The sequence below is a fragment of the Melanerpes formicivorus genome, unplaced genomic scaffold (genome assembly GCF_026170545.1).
Source record: "Melanerpes formicivorus ecotype bairdi unplaced genomic scaffold, bMelFor1.0.p_v2 SCAF_4, whole genome shotgun sequence".
Taxonomy (NCBI): domain Eukaryota; kingdom Metazoa; phylum Chordata; class Aves; order Piciformes; family Picidae; genus Melanerpes; species Melanerpes formicivorus.
In genome coordinates, this window is record NW_027142356.1 from 35,113,620 (window position 1) to 35,129,777 (window position 16,158).

At 43.4% G+C, this 16,158-nt stretch overlaps 1 protein-coding gene across 1 annotated transcript in view; it reads left to right on the plus strand.

Moving 5' to 3' along the window:
• The window catches only part of LIMCH1 (LIM and calponin homology domains 1), a gene marked incomplete at its 3' end in the record, with an annotated part of 231,155 nt that overhangs the window by 181,890 nt on the left and 33,107 nt on the right, over positions 1-16,158 (plus strand). Inside the window, exons 16-20 of the mRNA XM_068137614.1 lie at positions 708-743; positions 6,439-6,565; positions 10,810-10,964; positions 12,055-12,454; positions 14,746-14,967. Of these exons, the coding sequence (XP_067993715.1) occupies positions 708-743; positions 6,439-6,565; positions 10,810-10,964; positions 12,055-12,454; positions 14,746-14,967 (940 nt within the window). The remainder of the gene's footprint in view (positions 1-707; positions 744-6,438; positions 6,566-10,809; positions 10,965-12,054; positions 12,455-14,745; positions 14,968-16,158) is intronic.

Sequence of the window (16,158 nt, forward strand, 5' to 3'; positions counted from 1 at the left end):
TATGAGTAGCAGAGGTTTGACTGGACTCTGCTTTCCCACAGATGTGTATCTTGCTTCTTGGTAGTTGTAAAATGTTGCAGTGTTGAGTTTTGTACTTGGTTGTCTTTTATGATAAATCCCAGATACCAACCCGTGGTTTGCATGGCTCTAAACAAGACTCACTCTCGTGAATGACTCTGACTTGGGTATTACCACTACCTTCCTTCAGTTATACACATACCTGAAAAAAAGAAAGGAGAAAAAAAGCCAACAGCAACCAAGGAGATCCCGTGGCTCACTTCTCTGCCTCTAGTATTTGTCTCTTCCATGCTTCGGTAGTGGTGATTCTGAGCACTGCTGTGGAATGCAACCGTTAAGCTTTGTCTCCATTCATCGCATGTGTGGCACTTAATGTGAATGTTTATATATTGCCTATTTACAATAACTATTTTCTACACCCATTTTAGGTAGTCTTCAGCAGATTGCTATCATGGGAACATTAGTATGGGGACAGGGAGGGCTGGGTGATGTACTTAGGTAGTTTGACCTCCAGATGATAAGGTAAGTCGTGTTTGCGGACTACATGAACCCCGAACAGTATGGTTCTCTCTTTGGTCAGCGGTCCAGGGTGGATGTTCAAGTGACAGTTACCCAGACTGTGTGGGTCCAGTTGCAATTGCTGCTTAATGTCTTTTATCAACGCTCTAATTTTATATTTGGTCTTGTAGATTCGGGCCCAGAACTGCTGTGTCTGATGACGCAGAGTAAGTTGTCTTGTGTTGACAAGATTCTGTTTTAAACAACTTACACTGCATGCTTCCCCCTCTTCTTACTAATTTCAAATGGAGTTGGTGCCTCATTATTATTATTATTATTATTATTATTATTATTATTATTATTATTATTATTATTATTATTATTATTATTATTATTATTTTGCAGTGTTCCAGCAAATAAATTTTTCAGGAAACCACTGAAAAATGGAATGCAGAATGGCTTTACATTGCAGCTAAAAACCCAATCTTTACATTGCAGCTAAAACCCCAATCTTTATATAAAAGCTCATGAAAAGTGAACATAACACTAATGTCTGGCTGTTGCTTAAAGTATTGCTTCCTCTTTTTTGGTTGTTTTTCCCTTTTTTTTTTTTTTTACCTTCTGAATTTCCATTGCCTCTAATCAGCTAAAGGTTGAATCTGGGCTGGGTGTTGAGGGGGGGAAAAAAATGAAGTGTTTTTTTTTTTCCTCCAGTTAAAGCAAATCTGTTGTGATTTTCAGATTAATTACCAGTAAAACACATTTTCAGCTGTTCCTTTACTGTCTTTGGTAAAACAAAACAACAAAACTTCCTCTTGAATCCCTTCTAGGTTGGGTTTAATTTAATGATTTACTAAACTTCATTTTTTTTGTGAAGCTCCTCACCTTAACGATATACTTTTGAGAGAGGGTGTAAGGCTATGGCATTTATTGCACTCGAGCATTTTAACTGTGCGTGTGTGTGCTTGTGAACTGTAGTCCAGAGTAGTGTGCAATGTGATCCAGAAAGCTCTCTGAAAGTATTAGCTATTCTTCCAAAGCACAGGCATTTAGAAGCAGAGAAATAGTTGGGAACTACCCACCTAATAATGTCCTCAGGCTCCTCCTCGTGTTTACAGAAATGCACATGACCTTCTCTGTCTCCCAGATTGAGTCACAAAATAGAAGCAGCATGGATGGGTTTTTAGTAAGCCTGTGCAGATACTCACAGATAGGCTTTCACCCTTTCCTCTAATGCTAAAGACTAGAATCATGGACTGAATATTCTTTACAAGACCTGCAATGTTTTTGTGCTGAGCAAAGCCTGTGCCCTCTGACCGTAGAGTAAGATGTGATCATTTATGAGCAGAAGAAATCTGTTCAATCAAATGAAGATAAATGAGATAAAAAGAAGAGCATCCCAATACAGAAGTATTGCATTTAATGATGGGGACTTTCCTGCCATGACAGAAGCCTGCCTGATTGACTTTTTTGTTTGTTTTCCCACATTTTTGCATGCCTGTGTTAAATGCTAATGTGAGGGAGGGTACACAGAGATGCTTTCAAAGAGGTTGCATAATGTGAGAGTAGCCAACATGAATGTTTATTCCACATTGCTTCTGATTCTGGTTTAAAAGGCAAACCAATAAATGTTCAAGCCTCATTGTCATCCTTTCCAGATGCACCACAGTTTACAGAGCAAGAGTTTTCCTAAACTGCCTTTTGTCTTCTTATAAACGTAAAATTTTCTATTTCCTTCTGAAGACAAAGTATTTAGGAAGAATTTAATAACATTGGGCTGTCTAGTAGGAAAAATAAATTGAACTGACACTGCAAATGCTTCCAGAATGGTTTTTAAGTCTCCTTTGAAAACTCTGTAACTTGAGTTCAGTCTTAGAGTAGACGCTGTTTATTCCAGCAGCAGAAGTGGAAACTCTTTTATTAGACTGAAAACATTCCCTTTGCTGGCTAGGGAATGCTAGATATTGTCATCAGCCCTGGTCTGTCTCAAGGAACAGAAGAGGCAATACTTGGTGTGTTGCTGCTGACCAGCCCCATTCCCATCTCCTCAAGAGATGGGGCTGAATTGTCATGGCGGTATGACAGTCCAAGTGCGAGTTTAGGCTTATGCTTTATACTTTAAGCCTGACATGAAATAATAGCAAGCAGAGATTTTTGAGTATTCACTTACCAGATTCCGATTCTTTAGCTAGCCAGCCTGTCACTTTTTATGTGTTGTTGGGGTTTCTTTATTCTTAGTATGCCTGTAAAGTGGTAATGCAGCTGAATAATAAATGCCTTTCATTGGGATTTTTAATGTATTCTCATGAAAAGAAGTCTTTTACCTTTTTTCCCGCTTCTAAATCAAATAGTCTGAATTCTCAAGTCCTTGAGGACTTTTTGGTCCAGCACTTGATCAGACCTGTTTAAAACACACACACACACACACACACACACACATATATATAGCTTCATGGTATCACTGACAAGAACAACTGTAATTTACAAGGTGAAGTACCATAACTCAAACATCACATCATCACAAAGATCTAGCCCTCCAAAATACATTGGTCTGCACAGTGGTTTTTTCTCCAAGGTCTTTGTTAGAATGGCAGGTCTGGTGCTCTGGTCAGCACAAAGATCCCTTGATTCCAAACAGAGTTGGGATGCAACTCTCAGAGATTTGCTAATGGCAAAAAAAAAAAATCATAACCCTGAGTTTGGTACAGTTACATCTTCCCCATCTGCTTGTGTGCCTGCTGGCCCAGCATGTGGTTGAAGGAGCAAATCCAGTTCTGTTCATGCAGGTGTTAGCGATGACCTGAAGCCATCTGTACTGTATGTAAGAAAGAAATAGGATGAAATTAAGGGAGACTCACAGTGATGAGTGTCTTTTAGAAGCTCAGGGGGTTGCCCTCTGTTTCTTTTCTAAGAATGAACTTGTCAGAAAAATTCATGTAGCCCTTTCAGTTGGCCTTGTCCACGTGTTCAGGAAAAGTAGGTGGTTCTCCGTTAGGGTTACTGCAGGTTGGTCACAGCAGAGCAGGGGTGCTTTGAGATGTGACTCCTTCAGATTGCTCTCTTGTAAGATGCATTTTCACAATAATGTTGCTGCACAGTTGATGCTTGAAACTACCTGGTTGGCTATCCATAGCAATGAAGGTCCAGCAGCAGGAGGTGAGAACTAGAGAAGGTGCCTATGGGGGTTGCAGTGTAGAGTTTGATTCCTGGCCTAGGACAAAGCCTTTTCTGCAGTACCTTTTTTATTGCATTGTTAATAGCTGTAAAGTCTTTGGGTTTGCTTCCTCTGTGCACCATGAGAGATCTGAGTGAGCACAGGGAGAAATCCCAAGCCTTTCATCAGGACATCAGGGGCCTGTGGGTAGAAGAGGCTTGCATTTTCCCATCCCAGCTGGCAGAGAGTGAGTACTTGTACAAACCTCTAAACCAGTTACCTCCTGTGGTGTTTTGGCCCTGGCCTGGAGGCCAGATGCCCACCAAAGCTGCTCTATCACTTCCCCTCTTAAATGGACAGGGGGAGAAGGGAAACAATATAACAAAAGCCAGTAATAAGATAGAAACCATTTTAATAACAATAATGAGGAAAAAAAGTGATAGACTGCACAGAAGCAAAAGCAGAGAGAGAAATGTTAGTCTCTACTTCCCATCAGCAGGACTATGGTTGGTGTCAGGAAGCAGGGCTCTCTAAGCTTGGTTGTTACTTGGGAAGATAGATGCCATGGATGAATCCTCCACTTCCTTCTTTTATTTCATTTTTATGTGGCCACTCTGGGTCAGCTGGCTCAGCCATGTCCCCTCCCAAGATCTTGCCCACCCCTCAGTGTACTCTTGGGGCAGGGAAGTGTTGAAAGGACACAGCCTGGATACTTACTCAACAGTAGCCAAAACACTGCTGTGTTATCAACTACTGCTGCAAAACACAGCACTAGAAAGATGCTGTGAGGAGAATTAACTCCAGCTCAGCCAAACCCAATACACCACCGTTTCAGGTCTTCTGTTATTTCCTACTGTGTGTGAGTAGAAATATCTCCAATATGGGGGAAAGGTGCAAGAAGGGAAGTGCCCAGGACAGGAGTCACCATTCCTGGAGGCATTCGAAACAACCTGTAGACATGACCCTTCTAGGCATGGTTTAGTGGCTGTGGTGGTGTTGGGTTAACGGTTGGACTCGGTGATCTTAGAGGTCTTTTCCAACCTTAATGATTCTAAGAAAGGAGCTAACACAAGCAGTTTGATCCAGTAAGCACAAGATGGCAAATTCTTAAGACCTAAAGGCTTTTCTTAGTGTGAGTTTGAAAAGCTCTTAGTCTTAAGGGGGAGTTTATTACAAGGCCAGGCCAGGTTAGATAGGGCCTTGAGTAACCTGGTCTAGTTGAGAGGTGTTCCCGCCCAAGGCAGGGAGGTTGGATTAGATGATCTCTAAGGTCTCTTCCAGCCCAAGCCATTCTATGATTCTATGAAGTTATGCATCTCCCAACTTACCTCACCAGTCTGGATAACATGACTGATATTTTAATATTCCTTAGTAGGTGATAAGCCTTTAGTCTTGAAGAGACTAAACAAAAGTTTTGAACAAAACTTGCCATCTCTTTAGATTCCACTATTTAGAAGTGCACCAATCCAATCCTGAGCAATGCAGCTTTTACACCTACCCACAGAGAACTCCAAAGCAGTGTACCCCTTAGCACCCTAAGGGATGAAGCACAGCAATATGCTAACCTCACTGTCCATGCTTAAAAGCAGTAGGATGTATATTCTGGCCTTCATTTCTGAGTAAATACTGACTAACAGAGTGAGATCTGTGCATATCCTTCTTCATCCACTATCCAGACCTTTCAGTTTTCCTTTGAGAGTGGTTGATTCACATCTTTGCTGAACACAAATGATGTCTATATATATATATATATATATACACAACTCTCCATGTCTATTCACTTCAACTCCTGTGGACACACTTGCTTACAGTTTTATCTTCACTGAGTGCTTCTCCTGCTAGCTGGCTGGTTGGCTCACCTGAAGCTACAGATGATCATTTGAGGACTGCTGTGAAATCACTTTGTGTGGAACTGCATGGCTTTGCTGTTTTGTTTTGGATTGTTGGTTTATTTTGGCTTTTTGCTTCTAATGGCACAACTGAGGTCATGCTTTACTAATAATAGGTAGTAGTCAGTACGTTATCTTCATGTGAAGATCTCTTTGTAATATGAATGGCTGCATAATATCAAACCATGACCTTTTTTCCCCCTTTAACTCTTCAAAGGTCAGGGACAGAAATAGAACACGCAGAAAGCAACTGTTTTGTCCTGAATGTCAACTTTTCCTTGTTAAGTTAGCTGAATTAATAAGGTGGTGCTGATAGCATTGAGTTTCTTCAAGGTAGGGAGGGGAGAGGAGGAAGTATCATGCTGTTTGTGCTATTTCCAAGTTTCTGGGTTTTGTACATCTCCTTGGTTTTGCAGCAAAAGCATTTAGCCAACCATGTTGCCCATAATATACTTCTCAAGCCTCTCTTGTTTTACACTGAAATGGAAACTTCTGTCTGCAGTGTTCATTGGAGGGGTCTTGAAAACATGCTGGGAAACAAATCTTTGGAAAGCAAAATGTTCCGAACTCTTCTCTAAAGACAATGATTTTCATAAGAGCTATTGATGGGAGGTATAAGGTCAGTAATGCTTCTTGGTGAGAGGCAAGCTTGCAGTCAGCTGATAAAAACAAGAGAAAGTTGAGGAGTATAATGCCTGAATGTGGGAGCCTTGGGGATGCTAACTGGCCCTTCTAGGGGACTGCTGCTTTGGGGAGCTTCCTAATAACGGCGCAGGTGTCTGACTCTGCTGTAGCACCCTCATGTGGCTTTAGCTCTAACAAGCTGAAGGAATGGAAGCCTCTAAATAACACTGCCCTTCTGCTTTCCCCCTTGTTTAGGAGTATGAGCATGTTTGACATGAGGTGTGAAGAAGAAGCTGCGACTCAGCCTCACAGCAAAGCTCGCCACGAGAAACTACAGAACGTACACAACCAGCTGAAAGAGGATGAGACCAGATGGCAAGATGTGAGTCTCCAACATGGTCTGCACTGCTGCCACTGAGGCCATGAGGCTGGGCAAAAAAGTGCAGCCTGCTAAACCTACAGCTGTTCTCTTTCACTAAAATAATCAGGAGGGCTTTTTTCCCCTTTATTTCCTTTTTGCCAGTGGATCGTTGCTAAAAGCATAGAAGGTCATCACTTGATGTAAACTACAGTATACAAGGTCAGGTGCCTCTGCCTGTGCACTCTGTATTTCTCTTAAAAAAAAAAAAAAAAGGAAAAAAAGAAGTAATTAAATTATGATTAAGGAAAAAATGTAAGCAGAACAGCTTCTAATTGCTGATTTCTCTGACTTTTATAACTAGCAATTGCCCAAAGTGGCAAAATATAAGACTAGGTAGGACAGTATTCAGAATAGAATAGAATAGAATAGAATAGAATAGAATAGAATAGAATAGAATAGACCAGACCAGGTTGGAAGAGACCTTCAAGATTATCATGTCCAACCTACCATGCAACACCACCTAATCAACTAAACCATGCAACCAAGCACCCCATGAAGTCTCCTCCTAAACACCTCCAAAGATGGTGACTCCACCACCTCCCTGGACAGCACATTCCAATGGCCAATCTCTCTTGTTGGGAAGAACTTCTTCCTGACATCCAGCTTAAACCTCCCCTGGTGCAGCTTGAGACCGTGTCCTTTTGTTCTGATGCTGGCTGTCTGGGAGAAGAGACCAACCCCCACCTGGCTACAACCTCCCTTCAGGTAGTTGTAGAGAGCAAGAAGGTCTCCCCTGAGCCTCCTGTTCTCCAGGATAATCAACCCCAGCTCCTTCAGCCTCTCCTCATAGGGCTCCAAACCCCTCCTCAGCTTTGTTGCCCTTCTCTGGGCACATTCCAGCAACTCAACATCTTTCCTAAACTGAGGGGCCCAGAACTGGACACAGGACTCAAGGTATGGCCTAACTTGGCTTGAATAAATTTGCATAGATACAGAGGATGAAAATGTTTTCCATCTTGTGCAAGCACTTAAATTACCCTTCAAGCTAGCTACACCCTGCTTGGGTTACAAGTCCTTTCCAAACCCTCTTTCCTCAATGTTTGGTTTTTAAGCTGTCTTGGCAATTGGCATTACCTTCAGCAAATCAGTAGGGCCAGAAAAGCGTAATTTATTTGCCAGGTGCAAGTTAGTAGAGAGAGTTTTAGTCTCAATCCTGTTCATTCTTGAAGGCTGACTTTGAAATGAGGAATTTGGGGCCATATTTGTTTAATTTAAAACAAACAAACAAAAGCCAAGGCAAAACAACAACAACAAAATCCAACAAACCCCTTGCTGCTCTTCAAGCAGTTAGGACAGTAATTTCCTGTTAAAAGGACAGCTGCTGTGAAACATCTCAGGTTGGGTGTTGGTAGAGAATTCAAGGAAGCATCCAGAGAAGGACAGTAAGAAATAACTTTTCGTAGTAGGACAGTGAAGGGCTTAAGCTGAGAGGTCTGTGTGTGTGGGAAACCATAATTTCCCAGCAGAGATAAGAGTGAGGCCAAAGGCATTGGAGGGGTTTGAGAACTCTCTCTGCTGCTGAATGGGCAATCCTCTGAGCTAAAGTGTGTTACGTTTTTCAGGCTCTCAGCGCCTCCTACACTGAACTGAAAGTTCTGGAGAGGCACTAAAAATGCCTTTACTGGAATGTCCTTGGCGTTAGGAGGGCTTTATGGAACCGACACCACATTTGTGGCCTGGTACTTTTTATATGCCCATGCTGTAAATTTGCCAACAGTTAACAGTTTCATGGCCCCCTTTTTTTTTTCCCCCTTTAATTACTGTTGTTCTAGAGTATCAGAGCTGGAAAAGATAAACAAGTCTGGTTTTTAATTACAGAAAGAGGAGGAGGAGGGCTTATGTTATGAAATTTGCTAATGAAAAACTAATTTCCAAACAATGGGCAATAGTGGGAGTAGCTGAATAAAGAAATGCCTGGGTACTTCAATGGGAATAATTAGTAACTGAGGAAAATGAAAGGTCCATGCTTCAAGGAGGAGATTATAGACTGATATATGTAGGTCATGTGAAGCAATACTTTAATGAGCATTCCCTTGAGTGTAATGTCAATAACTTGTGGTTTTAAGCCAAATTCAAAGTGACAAGGTTTGTTCCTGGTTTTAATAAAAGAAGGCTATGTGCTCAGTACCTTCTGCTGCTTACCAATAAAAATGCAATTAAAATATTTGGGAAGCCATGTAATTAATGAAATAGCCTTTGACTTGAGTATGTGTACAGAATCTCTGGGTTTTATTAAAACCAGAATTTGTTAGACTGCCTGAAATACAATCTCTGTACCAATCTCCTGATGTTGTTAGTGGCAAATAGAATAGAATACAATGGAATAGAATGCAATGGAATAGAATACAATGGAATACAATGGAATGGAATAGAATACAATGCAATGGAGTAGAATACAACGGAATGGAATGAAATGGAATGGAATGGAATGGAATGGAATGGAATATAGAATAGAATAGAATAGAATAGAATAGAATAGAATAGAATAGAATAGAATAGAATAGAATAGAATAGAATAGAATAGAATAGAATAGAAAGAATTAACCATGGCATTATTTTTCTTTGCAGAAGTTCTGCAGAGGTTATATTTTATGTGTAAGTTTTTGATCCTTTACTAGTTGGCTGCAAAGGAGCTTTACAGTTTGGAAAACTCCTTTAATGTAGTACTTCTACAGTGAAAAAGATCTTGGCTCTGTACCTTCCAGGACTTAGGTGTCTCTTGTGATTCTGCCCCTGTACACTGCACTGGTTAGGCCACACCTCGAGTACTGTGTCCAGTTCTGGGGCCCTCAGTTTAGGAAGGAGGTTGACTTGCTGGAGCGTGTCCAGAGAAGTGCAACAAAGTTGGTGAGAGGCTTGGAACACAAGCCCCATGAGGAGAGGCTGAGGGAGCTGGGGTTGCTTAGCCTGGAGAAGAGGAGACTCAGGGATGACCTTATTGCTCTCTACAACTCCCTGAAGGGAGGTTGTAGACAGGCAGAGGTTGGTCTCTTCTCCCAGGTAGCCAGTACCAGAACAAGAGGACACAGTCTCAGGCTGCACCAGGGGAAGTTCAGGCTGGAGGTCAGGAGGAAGTTTTATACAGAGAGAGTGATTGCCCACTGGAATGTGCTGCCCAGGGAGGTGGTGGAGTCACCATCGCTGGAGGTGTTCAGGAGGAAACTTGACAGGGTGCTTGGTTGCATGGGTTAGTTGATTAGGTGGTGTTGCATGATAGGTTGGACACGATGATCTGGAAGGTCTCTTCCAACCTGGTCTATTCTATTCTATTCTATTCTATTCTATTCTATTCTATTCTATTCTATTCTATTCTATTCTATTCTATTCTATTCTTTCTCTGGTTTTGTATCAGACTGGTCTTTCCAGAAGGCTAAAGAACCAGAATTAGTGGATCTTCTGGACAATTTTGGGCAGGCAGATTCCAATAAGAGTAAGATCACTACTTCAAGAAGGACATATCTGCATAGCTGAATATAAACTGTAGGCTTCTTGTTCTGCCATGTCTCACACTAACCACGTGTGAGCCGCTTTATTCCCTAACCTGTATTGCTCAGATCTGAGTCCAGAATATTTAAGGGTGCCCATGAGGAAGAATTTCAGTTTGGATGCTTCACTGGATTTTTCTGTCAAGGGAAAAAAGCAGGGGTCAGCCAAGCTTGCATGTAGTTGGCTTATAGCATGGGCAAAGTATTGGGACTATCAGCTCTCCAAGGCAGACCATCTGTGCAGTTGCAGTTTGTGGTGAAACATCATCCCTTCCTTCAATGAACTCCTGCCTCCCACACATCTGGTTATCAAAATTCAGCACCAAACATATTTTTTTCTGCTTCATCTTCCTGGGGAGTTGAGCTTTGTCCCTAATATTGGCCTGGGTGACAATGAGTGCCCTGGCTCATTTAGCCTGAATTTCCTGGTGTTATGACCTAGAGTGTGCCTGCAGCACTACAATGCCAGGAAGTAAATACAGCAGTGGAGCTATGAAATCCTTATGGGATCATCCTGCTATGGAGAAAAAAGTAAATTCAGGCAACATCTTCATTTTCTGGCACAATCTCCTTTTCTCTTCACAAAAACATCGCTGCCTGCAGGTGATGGGAGCCTGGGTTACAGCCAGAAGCAAGCATTGCTGGCTGGGTTAATGGGTTTCTGTGGCCAGTTTTTAGCTGTTTGCAATTCTTCATTCAGGTGCCTGCCTTCTCTTGCAGGACCTGGCTCGGTGGAAGAGCCGTCGAAGGAGTGCTTCACAGGACTTGATAAAAAAAGAAGCTGAGAGAAAGAAAATGGAAAGGTTGTTAGCTGGAGACGGGACAAACGAGCGCAGGAAAAGCATCAAAACCTACCGAGAGATCGTGGAAGAGAAGTAAGTTGTTCTGCTGCAGTGCAGCGGCATGTCTGGAAGTGCTGTGTGCTCCAGAGCTGATAGAATCATAGAATCAACCAGGCTGGAAAAGACCTCAGAGATCATCAAGTCCAACCTATTACCTAATACCTAACACCTCATGACAACTAAACCATGGCTCAAAGTGCCACATCCAATCCTTTTTTTGAACACCCCCAGGGATGGTGACTCCACCACCTCCCTGGGCAGCACATTCCAATGGGCAATTACTCTTTCTGTGAAGAATAGGCAGCTGTGGCATGCTTGCAGGCATGCTTGCAGGCCTGGGGGAGGGATCCACCATGTGAACAGGCTACAAGTGTTGGGACTGTTCAGCCTGGAGAACAGAAGGCTCTGGGCAGACCTTTTAGCAGCCATCCAGTACCTGAAAGACGGCTATGGGAAAGCTGTGGAGGGATTTTTTACAAGGGCTTGTTGTGATAGCATAAGGAGAGTTGGGCTGAAGCTTGAGAAGGGCAGATTTAGACTGGATACTGAAAAGAAATTCTTTACAGTGAGGGTGGTTAGACACTGGCACAGGCTACCTGGGGAGGTCATGGATGTCCCCTTCCTGGAGGTGTTCAAGACCAGGTTGATGAGGCCTTGAGCAACCTGGCCTAGTGGAAAGTATCCCTGCCTGTGGAAGGGAGGTTGGAACTAGATGATCATTAGTTGTACCCTATGATAGGACAAGGGGCAGTAGATATACACTACAATACAGGCGGTTCCACCTCAACATGAGGAGGAACTTCTTTACTGTGAGGGTCACAGAGCACTGCCACAGGCTCCCCAGAGGGATTGTGGAGTCTCCTTCTCTGGAGACTTTCAAGACCCATCTGGATGCATCCCTGTGCAACCTGTACTAGATTGTATGCTTCTGCTCTGTCAGGGGGGGTTGGACTCAATGATCTCCAGAGGTCCCTTCCAAGCCCTAACATCCTGAGATCCTGCGATCATTAAGGTCCCTTCCAATCCAAACCATTCTACAAAACTTGTTGATGCAGAAGGAGAAGGAATGATTTGCAGTGTTTATTTTAACACAATGGTCCCTCTTGTGTTGTCTCCTTTGCAGAGAGAGAAGAGAGCGGGAGCTTCATGAGGCATACAAGAATGCAAAGTCCCAGGAGGAGGCTGAGAGCATCCTCCAGCAGTACATCGAAAGATTCACTATCAGCGAAGCTGTCCTTGAGCGTTTGCAGATGCCAAAAATTCTGGAGAGAAGCCATTCAGTGGAGCCAAATTCCCCACTGAAAGACCCAAATCCTCTGAGATATCTAAGGCAACAGTCGCTGCCTGCTCCAAAATTCACTGCCACCATCGAAGCCACCATCATTCCCACCGCCGAACTGGAGCCCAGCAGTTCGACGGGCCGCACCTCTCCCAGCAAAAGCATCCCCAAGGCTGTGCCTATGCTGACACCCAAGCCTTACACACAACCCAAAAACACACAGGAAGTCCTAAAGAACTTTAAGGTAGGACACGTTGCACTCCCCAGAGTCAATCTGGGAGGCAAAGAGACTCTGTCTAACAATCATCTGGACGCATAAATGCCACGGGAGGTTTAGGTTGGATGTTAGGAAGAAATTCATCACAGAAAGAGAGATTGGCCTTTGGAAGGGGCTGCCCAGGGAGGTGGTGGGTCACTGTCCCTGGAAGAGTTTAAAATAAGACTGGATGATGCACTTAGTGCCATGGTTTAGTTGATTAGATGGTGTTGGGTGATAGGTTAGACTTGATGATCTCAATGGTCTTTTCCAACCTGGTTAATTCTGTGATTCTCTGATTCTGGAAGCAGAGAGCAGTTGCAGCGTTCTGGTGGTATAAAACTCAGCTTTGTGCTCTGTGCTGCCCAGTCCAGCGGTCTCTTCATGGTTACCAGCCTTCTTAGAAAGCCAAATTAGAAAGCCACCTGAAATATTTGTGCTGGTTATTTTTTCTCAGGCCAAATATGTTTGGGGAAAGACAGGGAAAGGAACTCACATGCCCAGGGAGGTGGTGGAGTCACCATCACTGGAGTTTTTTAGGAAGAGACTTGATGGGGTGCTTGGTGCCATGGTTTAGTTGATTAGATGGTGTTGGATGATAGGTTGGACTTGATGATCTCAAAGGTCTCTTCCAACCTGGTTAATTCCATTCTATTCTATTCTATTCTATTCTATTCTATTCTATTCTATTCTATTCTATTCTATTCTATTCTATTCTATTCTATTCTATTCTATTCTACCTTGTTTGCTTCCTGTCGAAAGAGTCTCAGGAGGACTCATTCCCTAGCACATGTAGCTGTAGCATTATTTCCTCTTGAAACACCAGGCTGTCAGTGCTTCTCAGCTCTGGTGACAACATGTTGACTTGCTCCAGATCAGAAGGAAAAGAGTGTGTTTGTTTAACTCTGCAGCCAGGGCATCTGTCCTGATCATTCAAACATATGGGTTTCCTCCTTAATATAAATAGAGAAGTGTCTTAGTCTAAACAGAGACACTGAAGTGGATGACAAGGCCTGCCAGTGTTTTCCTGGTGTTTTTATTTCTGAGATCTTTCACGACCTGTCTCTCTAGCAGATAAGCCAGCACACAGCCCCAGAAGTCCTGGGGCTCAGTGTCTGCTCACATTTGGTCCATGGAAATAAACCCTAAGAGTGGTACTGTGTTGAGTAGCTGGCAGTGAGGACAGGGAGGAAACCTTTTCATCTGAAAAGCAGTCAGAAGGGGCGAAGCCACTTGGGGAGCCAAATTGTTTCTCCTCTGTCTGGGAGCTGATTGTGTGAGGTACTAACTGCCTTCCCCTCCCCACACATCTGTCAGAACCAAGTATGCTCAGTGCTTCTGAGATGGATCCTTAGCTACTCTGAGGACAGACCACTGGATGCATGTGTGTACAAGCTGAGGAGTTTGCTCTCATCTTAGCACTGATAGTATGTACTAAGTTGGACTGCTGCTGTTGAAGTAGCTAAGCTGTTTACTCAAGGAGTACTGAAGATAAGTAAACAGTGAAATAAGGAGCAGGGCAAGGAGGACGAGATGGGAAGAACTTTGTCTTCTTAAACTGTGTTTCAGTTCGATAAAGCAGCTTTGACACTTGTTGCATCAGTTTTCAATAGCAGTGAAATAAGGGAACATCTGTGCTGTAGCTAGGCAGGAGCACTGTGGTGTTGCTCATGCCTGGTCCTCTCCAGGTCTCTCTCAGCACCAGAACAAGAGGACACAGTCTCAAGCTGTGACAGGGGAGGTTTAGGCTGGATGTTAGGAAGAAGTTCTTCACAGAAAGACAGATTGGCCATTGGAATGTGCTGCTGAGGGAGGTGGTGGAGTCACCATCACTGGAGGTGTTTAGGAAGAGACTGGATGGGGTGCTTGGTGTCATGGTTTAGTTGATTAGATGGTGTTGGGTGATAGGTTGTACTCAATGATCTCAAAGGTCTTTTCCAACCTGGTTAATTCTACCCTATCCTATCCTATCCTATCCTATCCTACCCTATCCCATCCTATCCTATCCTATCCCATCCTATCCTATCCTATCCTATCCTATCCTATCCTATCCTATCCTATCCTATCCTATCCTATCCTATCCTATCCTATCCTATCCTACCCTACCCTACCCTATCCTATCCTATCCTATCCTATCCTATCCTATCCTATCCTATCCTATCCTATCCTATCCTATCCTATCCTATCCTAACAATTGTAATATCATGTCAAAGTCCTAATTGCCACAGCTCCTTTGAATGCTAGTTGCCTCAGCCTGTTTATTTCACTGTCTTCTGCAGGTAGATGGCAAAGTCAGCATGAATGGAGAGAACATCAACGGCGTGGAGGAGAAGGACAAAGAGAGTCCCCCAGTAATATTTACTCCTTCGCCGAGCAGATCGCTGAAATTTGACGGAGTAGCCAGAGGGGACAGGCCCCCAGTAGAGTTGAAGAAGGACCCCACAAGTGTTGAGCTCAGTTTACAGAGGCCTGCCACTCAGAGTGTGCACAAAGAGCCAACAGTAAGACCAACACGAACCAACCAGCCTTACTTTCTCTGCCAGTTCTCTGTCTCGTAATGTATTTAATCACTAACTGATGAAACCTGAGCCCTTATGTGTTTGCTTTATCTCACAAGGGTGTGCCCAGACCAGGAGAGACAGAAAAAACAAACAAACAACCAAAACCCTTTGTCAATTAAAGGCTTCTTCCTTCGGGATATGGGTAGAGGAATGGGAGGGGAAGATCCAACAACTTTTGTGCAGCCCACATCTCTTTTCTTTTTTCACTTTTCAGATGCCATGCAGCTGATAAGCAGGCTGTAAATGTGCTGGGCCAGGGAGAAATCGACTCTGTGTCCCAGCTATTGTGCAGATTTATTCAGTGCTTCTCCTGATGTTAGCTGATTAGATCAGCAACGTAATTGGACTGTGTTGAGCCATTATAATTAGTCTCAGTTTTCTGTTCTCAAAGAGGAGGATGTGGATGTGCTGGCACTTTTGAGCATGCAGCTTTCATTCCCCACCCCCACCTCCCTCCCAGAAATATTAGAAAAGAGGAGAAGCTGTTGAATGCTCTGAGGGGCCAGTGTGCTTCTTAACTGCTTTATCAAAGAAACAAATTAATTTTACCTTTTTCATCTTTCTCTCCCCCTCTTCCCCAGCGGGTTGAAAAAAAAACCGAAGCAGGAATAAATTAGAGCATAGCACAGCAGGAATCTGGATGCTACAAAACTGTAATAAAAGTCAGTGGTAAAAATAAAACAAGAGATAAGGAGCAGCCTGTAAATAAAGCATGAAAAAGGTTTGCAAACAAGGGGCAGCAGGGGGAATTCTCACTGCTCTTGTCTGTGGCACAACAAAGAGAATTGGAGATGTGGTGAGAGTTGGAGGATGAGAGTTTTTTTGCTTTCATCTCTGATTTCATCCAGGCATTGGCCAGGTGGATAACATGGAACAGGCAGGGGTTTGTCCCAGGGAGTGATGGTTGATTCATGCCAAAGGCCTTGTGTCTTATCTTACTTCCCTGCTTCATGCCACTCTCTGTGGCCATGGACAAGCAAGCCATGGAGCCTGCAGCAAGTCATGGGAGCTGTGATGTTTCATCCTGTTAGAAGGAACTGGTATAGAATCAGAAGTGAATGATTTGCAGGCAAGAGGGAAGGGATGTCAGAGCAGAAGCTGCTCCTGTCAGAATGAATGGGCTGTAAGGGA